Below are 13,257 nucleotides of genomic sequence, written 5' to 3'. Positions count from 1 at the left end.
TCCTCAGCAGCGTTAAGGATGTCCGACTGCAGCTTAGGCCTGCTCCCCACTGGCAAGTGGACATCCCCCAAGGGCTCCCGGGCTGCCAGAGGGATGTCTAACTGCCAGCTTAGGCTCGATCCCCCGGAGTGCAGGCCTAAGCCAGCGGGTGGATATCCTCCGAGGGGTCCCATACTGAAGGGTGGCCCAGGCCGGGCTGAGGGACCTCCCTGAGTGCACAAATTTTTGTGTACCGGGCCTCTAGTATATATAATATTTATATATAATATATATTATGAAGAAACAAAAATTATAAAAATGGTTTTTTTGCTCCATTTTAATTTTATAATCCTTGATGTAGTTGCAAAGTAAAATGCTATATAGGGCTTGTCAATATAAAGTATGTGTAAATAAAAAAAATTGCTATTGAATCTATTTTTAATAACTAAGTCATGACTGAGATTAGATAGATGTTTGTGAAGATATGAGGCAAAAACTTATAGCACAACTAGCCTGCAATGAGAAGACACACCTTTATTAAGCAAAAGCCCTTATGGATATATAAAAGAAAGAAATACAACGGTATAAAGATTTGGGGGAAGGGTTTAGCAGAAAAAAACATAAAGTTAGAATTTTACCTTAGAAAGATTAGAAAAGTAAAGCTTAACGTGCACAAGAAATATAAAATTTAGAGTACAATTCATAGCCATCTTTAATAGAACAAAATAATATCAGTTAATTAGGCCATTTTGGTTAGAAAAAAGGAAATAAAAAGATTACTTAAAGATTTTTGTTCACGTGATACCAAATAACTAATCTGACTGACGTTTAATCAAGATTTTAGATTCTAAAATAGTCAAATGTATCTGGCAAAGCTTGTCATTAAATCAATTCATGATAGAGTGAGTGTAGAATGTATTGTATGTGTGTGTATGTGTGTGTGTGTGTGTGTGTGTGTATTTCACTCCTGGCTAATTGCCCTAGGTTCCTTCTTCAAGAGCACACTCCCCATAACTCAACTTGTTCAATTGACAAATCATGACTATAGTACCCAAAAGTAACATGGTTTTCTGTAGAACATATGATAAAATAGTATAAAAAAATCACAATTAACAGTAACATTTTGTGACTTGTGATATATTAATACATTGAAGAAGCAATCTTCATCCATCTTAACAGCCAGTGTCAGCTGGGGAATGGAAAGAAAAAACACACACACTTAATTTTTATGTACACCCTTTCTATATTTTGTGATTCTGGAGACTTTGGATTGAAAAATTAACTCAGAAAATATTGTTCACTGAGCAGAAATATAGCATTTTAGAAAATATGCCACATCTGCTTTCCTCACTCTTACAAACATAAATGACAGGCAAAGGTACATCTGAGTTGTTATGATTGGAGAAAGGATGAGGAAGTGGATGCTCTAGTGATGGCATTGTCAAGGAGCCTCAAGAGCTCTTTGTGTGCTTTTATGTTGCTTTTTTGAAATTCTGTTTTTAAATGTTCAATTCCAAATCTTGCAAAAGTCTTTATTTTAAAATATTTAAAACTAGAAGCCTGGTGCATGAAATCTGTGTGTGGGTATGGACCCTAGGCCTGGCCTGCAATCAGGGCCATCCTCCCAAGCTGCCCACAGCTGGCCCCGTCCCCCACCACAACCCACCCCCGGTTCCCTGTTTGCCATCGGGTGATCAGTGCCTGATGGCAAGGGGAAGGGACCAAGAGGTGGTCAGTGCGCCTCATAGTGACTGGTCCAGTGGTTGTCTGGTCATTCTGCCATTAAGGTCAATTTGCATATTACCCTTTTATTATATAGGATAAAAATTAAGACTAGGTAATATTAAAATCAGATTAAAAAAACAACCTAGGATCATAAGGTGAGTGAAAATACTATTTCTTGCCATTTTTATGTCTAAATGAATTTTAAAATAGTCTTACTACTGTTTTTCTTCTATCTCCTTTCCAGGTATCATTTGGACCACAGCCTAATGTCTAGTAGAATATCTCCCAATTGGCTTGATGGTTCTTGCAGAATCACAAGCAATAACAACTCACTGTGACACTTGTAATGGTATGTGAAAATTAAAGCTTTGATTCGAAGCCAAAATTATGAGGGGAAAGGGTATCAAATTAAGTGTGAGAAAAAAATCCTCATATTTTACAATCTATTTGATTGGAATTCTTTTCACAACTCATGGATGCCTCAACCAGATCAATAGTGTAAAGGGAACACAATGGCAAGAAGGGAAGCATTGCCCTGACTGGTTTGGCTCAGTGGATAGAGCGTCAGCTTGCGGACTCAAGGTTCCCAGGTTCAATTCCAGTCAAGGGCATGTACCTTGGTTGCGGGCACGTCCCCAGTGGGGAGTGTGCAGGAGGCAGCTGATCGATGTTTCTCATCAATGTTTCTAACTCTCTATCCCTCTCCCTTCCTCTCTGTAAAAAAATCAATAAAATATATTTTAAAAAAAAAGAAGGGAGGCATTTTAGGAGATTTCTTTGGAGAGAGATGTTGCGGTTTCATAAGTCTCTAGTCTCAATTATCTAAATTCCCAAGGTGGTAGGAAGGACAATGGAGAGATACTTTCACTTAAACTCTAGTGATAAAGCTTCCATGGGACCTCAAAGAGATCTTTGCATTAAGTTCTCTACAGCTGGTTTTTGCTAATGCACAAAACCTCTGAGAAAGTACCGCACCTGAAAAAGCTAAAGTGGACTCCGTGGCAGAATAGCCACGATTGATTTGCACTATTTCTGCATTTTCATCGTTTACTTGTATTGGGGCAGAAGATGTGCAAATAATTTTGTGGGCCAGATTTGAATCACACAGAAGAAAATGCTGGCATAGGGCTGCCTTCAATCCAGTACAACAAGGTTGTCCAGCCAGGTACAGGGACTCAAACAGTAAGAGGAAACATATGAACTGGTTATTCAGGGATGCAAAGTCACAGCATAGGATTTCATGCACCTTGACTAAGGGAAATGAATTTAGAGAGATTCAGCAGAAAACCTCCCAAAAGCTTGTACATGCACACATAGAAACACACACATATCTACACCCCTCAAGAGAGTAAAACTTAGACTCAGAGAGAGGCCAGTTTATAAGGGGACCAGTTCATATAAGACGATTGTAATTTCAGTATCACTCCTTGCCACTCTTAACCCTCTTACCCCTTCCCACCAATGCTGAGAAGTGAGTGGGCACTGTAAACTGATTAACAGGCTGGGCGGGGTGGCAAGGAAAATGAATGCAAGACAGAGAAAGAGAAGGAACCAAATTTTCCTTCCTTTCCTTTCCTAGGCTTCTAGCTAGAAGACAACACAAGTGGGGAGTGGGGAAGATTTGACAATATGTTAAATTTAGATCTAATGTATATATAGTGGATTGAGCATTCTAGTTACTAAATTAAGGTGTGTTTCTGACGTAAAGTGACTGAGAGGTCTGTCTGTAGCCTAATTGAGAGCCACAATTAGAATTGGAATTTGATCAGGTTTTGCTATGGGGTAGGACAGTTTACTCCACTGAACACATTTTTAAAGTCAGTGAGAGGCAAAAATAAAGTTGTGCTTTATGTAAGTCAGAGGCACATTTTTCAATATATTTGGGAATTGGCTAATGACTATTAGCACTTCCCTAAAAGCCTCTCATAATAGCTAGTTATATGGGAACTTGCTCAGCTTACATTGTGGATATCATCTGGCCCCACAATTTGAGCTGAAATTTCTTACTACAAAATACCAATAGCAACATCAACCAAAAATGATTTATCAAACTTTTAAAAATTAAAATAAATTATATTTGTTTTACAACAGTACAATTATAGCCTATGTTCACAATAGTAGTCCTAGGTGAATAAAGGTTTCGCAAGTGAATTCTGAAGGAACAAGTAAAAATTACATAACGCTAACAGTAATTAAGCAACTGGGTTGACTGTATTTCCTGTATTACAATTCATGCTAAAAAGTGGCAATTTGTATAAAGTGTACAAAAAATTCTACCAATCAGAATATTTATTAATATAACAAATATATTTGTAATAATGCTTCGATGGTACTTTGGGGATTAACAAGTATTTTCACATTGTCTGTTTGAACTTATGAGCAATTTAACATTAAGAAGTTAATAAAATTTTTAATGGAAGTTTCTAGAGCCATCCTGAACTCATGTGTGTGTGTGTGTGTGTGTGTGTGTGTGCGCGCGCGCGCGCGCGCTTGTGCATAGTATGCTGTGTATGTTGATGCATATACATGTGTATGTATGCCGATGTTGGATGAAAACAAAAGGGAAAAGTTATATTCTCTGTTAACTAAAATCCATCAGCCACATGGCTAATTTTATTTTTTATGATAATACAGTTCAGAAGATTTCAATCTTCTTATTTCCCTGTCAATATTTCAGACAAAAATACATATATTGGCTTAAAAGTGTGTGTTTTTTAAATATCTCATACATTTTGTGAGAAACACCAAAAATTATGAGAAATGTCTATTTACAAACTGACCATAAAATTAAACCCATGTTTTCGGGACTAACATTTCTAGTAAAGTCCAGGGAAAGATCTTATTGATAGTTGACAACAGTCAGCATGTGCAAATAGGCTATGTAACCTTGCTACTCAGCAGGAGGATTCTCAAGAGCTGCAAACACAAATCTCTTCTCAACAATTTTAATTAGGAAATGTCTCATGACTGACAAATGCATTCATTATTTCCTTGAATGGTTCGTCAGAATCTACATTTTTGAGTCTTGGACCTTTCTTTATGATAAAGTTTGGAGTTAAATCAGAAAAACAAGATTTATATTTACCTATAATATAATAGCAAAATAAAAGTTTGTTCTTAATTTTAAAATGTTTTGCAAGGTATAATCACTTAAGTTCATGGGAACTTCCTAACATAAGTTATTAGTGATATGTTTGTTTGTTTGTTTCATCATTGCAAAACTTGATCTTTGTGAGACACTAGAAATTCCTAGTGAGTTATACAATGATGAAAGTTCATTGAAATCCTAAAACAAATAGTGATCTCTAGGTTCAGAAAATGATATTACTCTAAGGTGAGTGAGTGGCTGTCCTAGAACTGGTTAGAGTAGAGGTCTGAAAATGTTTCTGGAGTTTAAAAGTGGGTCTTAAATTGGTAGAGAGAGAGAGAGAGAGAGAGAGAGAGAGAGAGAGAGAGAGAGAGAGAGAGAGTGTGTGTGTGTGTGTGTGTGTGTGTGTGTGTGTTGGTGGTAGTGAAGTTTTTAAATACTACAATGATGAATTATCAAATAAGAATTTATGGCCTGGGTATAATACCACAATTTCAATGTGTAATTGGAGAAACTGTTGAATTCTAAAATCCATGGGGAAGCAGGGAAATTCTGGGATGGAACTAAGATGAAGAACAGGGCTTGAGCCTTCAGATGCTGGACAACCAATCACATAACCATAACTTTACCCTTTGATAGCAAATCAGCAAATTAACTTTAAACATCCTATTGGAAGAATGTGTTTGGCATAGAAAGACTGCTTCCCCTTCCTCTATTACTTCTATTCATAATATCAAAACAGGGAGCATATCTTGCATCCTCTCCAAAGATAATTCATTTGCTTTCTTCTATAATATACCTTACATTAAGGAAGACCCTGAGGTGGAGAAATGTGTACCTACTCCAAATCTTAATCAGGCTGAACCCATCCTAGGAAGTATAGAAAGTCAAAATAGCAAAATGCTTGAGAGCATAGGCTTTGTGTTAGTTCCTGAAACTATCCCAACAAATTACCACAAACCTGATGACCTCAAGTGTCCAGTTTAATCATGGGACCTGTTGGAACTACAGGTTTTCTGTTGTAGCTGCAGGCATTAATATCTTCCAAACTCAGAAAAAAAATGCATTGGGTGCTATTTAAAAATACTTTTTAAAGATATGAAACAATGTATAAAAGTATTTTCACATGCCTTCTATTTGGATATATGTATCCCAGAAGAACTAATTTATACAGTTTAAAAACAGGTACTGCACTAACAGAATATATGCATATAGATCAGATAGTAAGTTATCATTTTTATGTCTTTCCCCTTCTGCTGAAAATTATGATTCATGCTACAATGAAAAATGAATCCTGGGCAAGACACCCAAGAAGATAAAAGTGAATTCAGTCTTATAAAGGGTATCTATAACCTTCTCTGATAGAGATTATCAATTATACCTGGCAAAAATAGTTAATTTAAATTCCCTGGTCACTTAGAATTAATTTACCTCCCTATGATATCTCTTTTTCTTTCTCCCATAATATCCTACTTTATTCTCTGTATAGCACTATGATTACTTTGTTCACTTACATGTCTATTTATCTGCCTCCCACTATTGGGATATAAACTGTATATGAATCTTGGTCCTATTCCTATCAGCATTCCTATCACCTAGAGCAGCACCTGGCTCAGAGAAGGCATTTAATGAATATTTATTGACTGGACAAAGAAATAAATCAAATGATTAATTTTTAAAGTATTAATTTTACAAAATTTTGACAAAAATTCTAGGGAGTAAAAAATACAGATTGGTGTTTTATTCTATAGAAATCTATTATTAAATCACTAATCTATTATTAAATCACTAATATTTTATTCCACTGATAATTTCAGTAATCATTGAGATACATGGAAGTGCCTCAAATGTACAATTTTCCTTTTTAATTTACGTAACTAATACTTAAATTCACAAGAGTCCACAAAGACTATAGGATTTATCACATTTAGGAGGTTTTCAATGAACCTTTGAGCCCAAATAAATAAATAAATAAAAATAAAATAAAAAAGTTCAAGAATAATGGAGATGGGTCCTCTATTTAAATGTTGTTGTGCTTTCTTTTCGTTTATAGAAAAGACTGAGCTGACACAAATGTCTAAGATATTTGTTTTATTTGCAAATAAAATCTCTATAGTCTTGTAGTTCAAACCACACAAATTTATCTAAGACTGAGAATTTCTACAAAACTTAAAGAATTATTTGTCAAACTAAACATTGCCTCTCAGTCTTCAGGTAGAACTGTAGAAACTCTAGCTAAATGAGTGAATACACAGAGAACTTGATCTTTCTGATTCCAAGAACCACAAATTATACTTTGCCAAATATAAGTTCTGTTTTGACATGTTAATCTTGTGTCATAATATCTATTACTATTCTCCTTACTGGTAATAAAAAAAAGATAAACTAAAAAATGCATTAATGTCCCTTGTGTAGGAATATAAAAATGTTAATATATTTCATGTGTGAAAATCTCAAAATATTCTCATAACCGTCAAACTGCCAAAGTGAAACTATACAAATATTCCTGGAAGTCTAGCTGCTATGAGAGTTGATCTCTGTTGCTTTGGTGAAGTGCAAAAATCAGCCAATGTCACTGATAAGATACGGTTGTCAAAGTTAGGATTATTAGCCAGACCATTCAGACACATATTGGAACTGACACTTTTTAAAAAGAAACCAAGAATCCTTTAAATTCTATTTCAGTCCCTCTTGAAAATTTTTAATCAAAATTAGAGCAATCCAAATGTATCTACTGCTTAGAATATGCAAGTTCATTGTCCTAAAATTGTCAAGTCCCTATTATCTGATATCACATCACAGAGAAAAGTAGACAGATAGCCTCTGCCATGTCCAATTTAAAGTACAAATCTTAACTCTAATTGGACAAAAAGAAGAGAGACAAAAACAGGAGTGTGTTTTTCATTTTAGCACTTCATTTGTCACTTGTGGAAACTGTACTTTTTATCAGTAAAGGTTTGACTTATAGTGAACCTGAGGTGAGTGAAAAATCTCTTTATGCTGCCCCCCATTTCCTTTAAAAGATAGCAGACCACCATTCTTTACCCGTCACGCTGTAAATAATGTTAGTCCGTCTCTCTGCTTTTATTTCCCCTCCTTCTCTCTGATTCATTCTGCACTCCACTACCGGGCTGATGCTCCTAAAATATCATTTGGTTCACATTATTCTTTGGCTGAAAAGTACTTCCTGTCTCTTACCTCTTCAGGATTTTTATCCAAGACCCTTCATTTCACATTTAAGGTCTATTATTTCACCGCCTTTCACTTTTTACATCTACTCTGTCACTATTACCTGTAAACAAACCTCCTGTAGTAATGAGCTAAATGTTCCCCTCATGCTCTTTCTGGAGAGTGTGATTTTGTTTTGTTTTGTTTTGTTTTCATGGAATATCCTTCCCCCCTCCTTAGCACTCTTCTTTTTAAGAACTAGACCAAATAACATCTCCTCCACAAAAAGTTCATTGGGAATACTCCCATAAAGACTTCTCTTCCTTCCTGTGATTTCTCCTTACACAGATGTTCTTCATTCATCATGTATTTCCTTGGGCCATCTTTGAACTTATTATTTAAAGTAAATGCTTCAAACCCTTTACAGTTTTTGTGCACTTACACGATCTCCAAAAGTAGACCATGGATTCCTTGAAGGCAGTGGCCATTTCCTAAATCCTTTTAATCAACTTTGATAGTTAGCACAGTGTCCTTCATAAAATAAGGTTATAATTAGTGTTCCCTAAATCAAGGATTTCTACAATATTTTAGAAGTAGACTGTATATATGAGGAAACTGAGGTCCAAAATCATTCATTGACATGCTCAAAGTTTGGTTTGCTTGATTATTCTTGAATATTAAAGATCTTTACTACATATACCAAAGTTACATTATTTTTGTTTCATAATTGGTTGTTACTAAGCCAAGTAATGCATGAAATCCACTGACTTTAATAAAGTGTGTGTATATATACTATGAGTGTATGTATATACATATGATTACATATGTGTATATATATAAATAACAATAGGCATAAACAACTAAAGTTTCTTTACAGATACTGATATTTCAAGGGAAACTCTAAAGAACTGAATTTTAATGATTTATAAAGTAAAAAACAATATTCAAGAATTGTGATGACAATAGGGACATTAATATTTTTAATGCGCTTTTAGTGACATGACCAATATTCTAGAGAGAATCAAATATTACAAAAGTCTCTGATGTCCTATTAAAATATTATCTTCTGCAACATAGAACTATAAACAAATAATAGTAAATTTATGTTTTTCCATGAAAGTGGATACATAGCTCAATTTAATTCCTGTGATATTTAAAATGTAGTGGATAATTGCAAGTTCAACTTTATACTGAAGTTTTTAATATGCTAATATGTGAAAAATATGTAGAAATAATATTACTGAAGACAAATTAATACATATTTTTAAATCAATGGTAACTTGGGTTCTGGTTAAAGTTAGCTTGACATACATTGGATTTGTCCCTTCAAAGTACTTTATCTCTGGGCAGTTTAACGTTAATGTTAGACATTGTCACTTACCATCTTTCAGGATGGTTTCTCGCTCTGTGCCATCTATCTTCTGCCGGCCAATTAGGAAACTGGTGGTGTCAGCAAAGTAGATATAATTGGTTTCTGCATGAAAATCTAAAGCTCGAGGGTTTACCAGATTTTCTATGGGGATCATGTATTCATCAGCTATCTTGGTATTCAAGTCCATTCCTCTAACAATTCCTGGGCGTCCTTTCCCATAAAAAAGGAACAACTCATTCTTGGGTCCTGCAGAATGAAGATTACAAACATAAACAACTGATGCTGCCTAATCTTCTTTACACTGCATAATGCCACTGTTTAATTAACTGGCACAATTAGCGTTTTTAAAATTCAGTACCCAAAATTAAACTCTAAAATATGCCAAATGTATCTTGATGCAAGAAGGCCAGTTAACTGCATTACTTTAATTAAAACAGAAATTACTTCCGTGAATGGGTTATATTTAGTTAATTTTTTTGTCTGTAAGTGTCAGTATACCAAAAAAAAAAAAAAAAAGGAAAGATCATTGGAAAACTTGTAACTGTAAAATGGACATTTATCAAAACATCCGGCACATTTAATTTTACAATTCATTATAATTTATCTAACATGTTTTGCAGATACCAATTATAGAACCCATTATGTTTGACAATGCTAACACTTCAGAATAGATAAAACACTCTCCCCCACCCCTCAGGGTTTGCATCTACAACCTGTTAGAGGTAAACAAAGCACTCGCACAGCATCACATACTTACATGTGAATATGTGACAATTATTTAATCATGTGATTTATATTTTTAAGAAATTAAACCAAATGCCAGTTACAGCATCACTTTTTTCTTTGCATCTTAATTAATATGTTAGAGGTCGATGCCAGTAACTCTGATGTGCAACACTGCCGTTATCAAAAACAAAACAAAACAAAAACAAAAGCCCAAGACAGAACTGCCTCCTGGGTTAAAATGCCAAAATCAAGTTAGCTCTTTGTAGAGTGAACTAACTCCTTCAGACTTTTATATAAAAACAAATGCAAGGTTCTCCAATTGCTAGGGCACCCGATACTTAATTTAGTCTATATAATTTTCAAGGAATTACTTTATATGAAAGGGAAAACATACTGTTTTATTTTAAGATGGAGGATACAAATAACTCAATTATATTTGAATAACCAGACCATGAGATTTTTAGTAATATGTCTGAATTATAGAAAATTTGAAAAAAATAAAAACTAATAACATATAAACACACCACCCTCAATATAAACTATATTATAATTCTCTATATTTTCTTTGTTTTTAATTAATGTTATTGAATATTAAACATATGTAAGCAAATTTTATAACATTTCAATATATATAGAATAAAAATAAAACAAACCTCATGTATCTAGTACATATCTTAAGAATGTTCCCAGAACATGGGAAGACATGCACATACCCCGATTCTATCCCAGAGACATCGATAGCCTAATTATCGAGTTCATAATGTACTTTGTAAAAGTTTTAGACAAATGCATGTATTTCCCCAGAGTAGGTTGTATAATTTTACGTGTTTGAATTATATGTGTGAATTCTCATACGAATTAATTTTATTCTTCTTGTATTCTTGATATTCATCCATGGTTGTAATCATTGTTCATTCATTTTCACTGCTGTATTCTATTCCTTTGTGTGAATATTTCAGATTTAATTTATCTAGCTAGTTTTCTAATTAACACTTATATAGAAGGGGGCACTCCATTTCTACATGCTACTTTTGTTATTATATCTTAGTATCAAAATTATGTTCTATGTTGATTATTTTAAGCCTTACATTATTTCAGTATGATCAGTATAATACATGATAATTTGCCAAACCACTCCCAGGTTGGTTTTATCTTTTTTATTATTATAATAATAATGAGATAAGCATCTTTTTCAACCTACTAGTTTACATATTTTCTTAGATGATCTCTTAGTATACATTTCCAGAAATCTAATTACTGGGTAAAGAATATTTACATTCCTCTTCCTCATTGTCCTCAAAGTCTCTCAGTGTCTGAGCATATTTTAAATAATGTACTATGTTATTTAAAAGTAGTGCATATTATTTGAAAATTAACAGTCTTGAGTATTTTCTACCAACTTTATATGCATACTTTTCTTTAATAAAGTATAGATCTATTATATATATATTTTAGTACCCAATTTTTTAAAAAATTAATGATATTTTGTTGCATCATTAAAAAGTCTTCAAAACATTCATTCCAATGGCAGCATCTTATTTGCTACTAGAGAGGCAATATAACATAGTCAGCTACTTACCTACTGTTAGAAATTAGATTGTTTCTGAGTTTGTATTATTATTATTATAAATACACTTAAATAAATTTCTTCAGTCAAAAGTGGGATAACTTGTTAAAGGGTAGTAAAAGGATAGTATTATCTTTACATTTTTAAAACTGTATTGATATCTTTACAATAGTTACAACAATTTCCAATTCTATTATCAATGCATAAGAAGGCTGATTTTCTCATACTCATTCTTGCTAACATTTATTTTTGCTTTCATTTTTAATAGATGTTTTAACTGGTAATTGGTAAACCTGGTATTTTATTGATTTAATGTATGTGTGTGTGTACCTGTGTGCATGTACATTTTAAATAAGAATGGTAACTCTTTTTCCTTGTTTTCTTTAATCACTTCTTTTAGTCATTCAATACCTACTTTAAAGTTTTTTTCTACTGTGTTTTCCTGTACTATAGACAACTTAAAACTGAAAACATTTCACAGGTGGTCATATAGCCATGGTTCTGGTTTTGATTTAAGTACCCCAAACAGATGTATGAGCTGAGGTTTGGAATATGGAAATGAGGCCATCTTTTGCTGATCTGTTGGTGCTCATCCAATGGAGAACTCAAGTTTTTCCACACTGACCTTTTCCCCTTGTGTATATCAAAAGGCAAGAAAGAGGGTGTCTTTTTGTTTTGTTCTGTGATGTTTTGCTTGGTTTACCAGTAGGGTACTATTGGTTGTTACATGTCTCTGGAGCTAACAGCTGTGGTGCAAGCTTCCTGATTCCTGGATCTCAGCTCAAAGGATGTATTTCTGAAGTTACCATTGCCATTGGTGGCATCCTGATGCCCTAGCTTCTGATTTTGGCAGATGTTCCAGCTTTAAGCCAGGTTAGTTTGATGATGGTTTTTGAGCAATGTTCTGAATTCTAGAATCTGCTGCTTCAGGCTTTTTAATGATTTTGTAAGCACCTGTTTGCATTTGATCCTCTGTGTTTAAAATACCTAGGACTATTTCTTTTCATATAAATGTTCCCTGATTGACACTAAATTAGGGATGATTGAAACTTATGAAACTCTGATCTTACACTTCTCCCCCAAAATGTGTGCATATGCATGTATGATTTTATTTTTACATGACATGCCATAACTTCCCAAGTGGTAACCAGGACAGTTTAAAGGTTGGTTATACACACATGAATACACAAACACACACACACACACACACACACAACTTCTATCTTGAGACTTCTGACACAGACCCTCAATTTTCCAGATGATTTACTGAACATGAGATCTGTCATCTCTACATACCCAACATTTTATATACAATTAGAAATAAAACAAAATACTAAAGTGCATGTTTTATAACCATTGAGCCTCTTGGTTCTAATTTAAAAGTATTGGCTGACCGGCGCGGCTCGGTGGTTGATCATCTACCTATGAACCAGGAGGTCGTGGTTTGATTCCCTGTCAGGGCACATGCCCAGGTTGCAGACTCAATCCCCAGTGTGGGGCGTGCAGGAGGCAGATGATCAATGATTCTCTCTCATCATTGATATTGATGTTTCTGTCTCTCTCTCCCTCTCCCTTCCTCTCTAAAATCAATATATATATATATATTATATATATATATATATATATATATAT

General features: G+C 34.1%; 1 protein-coding gene across 1 annotated transcript in view; it reads right to left on the bottom strand.

Moving 5' to 3' along the window:
- The window catches only part of LRP1B (LDL receptor related protein 1B), a 1,324,618-nt gene that overhangs the window by 705,846 nt on the left and 605,515 nt on the right, over positions 1–13,257 (bottom strand). Inside the window, exon 11 of the mRNA XM_023752441.1 lies at positions 9,342–9,578. Coding sequence (XP_023608209.1) covers positions 9,342–9,578 — 237 coding nt within the window. The remainder of the gene's footprint in view (positions 1–9,341; positions 9,579–13,257) is intronic.

The sequence above is a fragment of the Myotis lucifugus genome, unplaced genomic scaffold (genome assembly GCF_000147115.1).
Source record: "Myotis lucifugus unplaced genomic scaffold, Myoluc2.0 scaffold_32, whole genome shotgun sequence".
In the NCBI taxonomy this organism is placed as follows: Eukaryota; Metazoa; Chordata; class Mammalia; order Chiroptera; family Vespertilionidae; genus Myotis; species Myotis lucifugus.
Note: the sequence above shows the minus strand (reverse complement) of the source record. Positions and strands in the feature narration are given on the sequence as shown.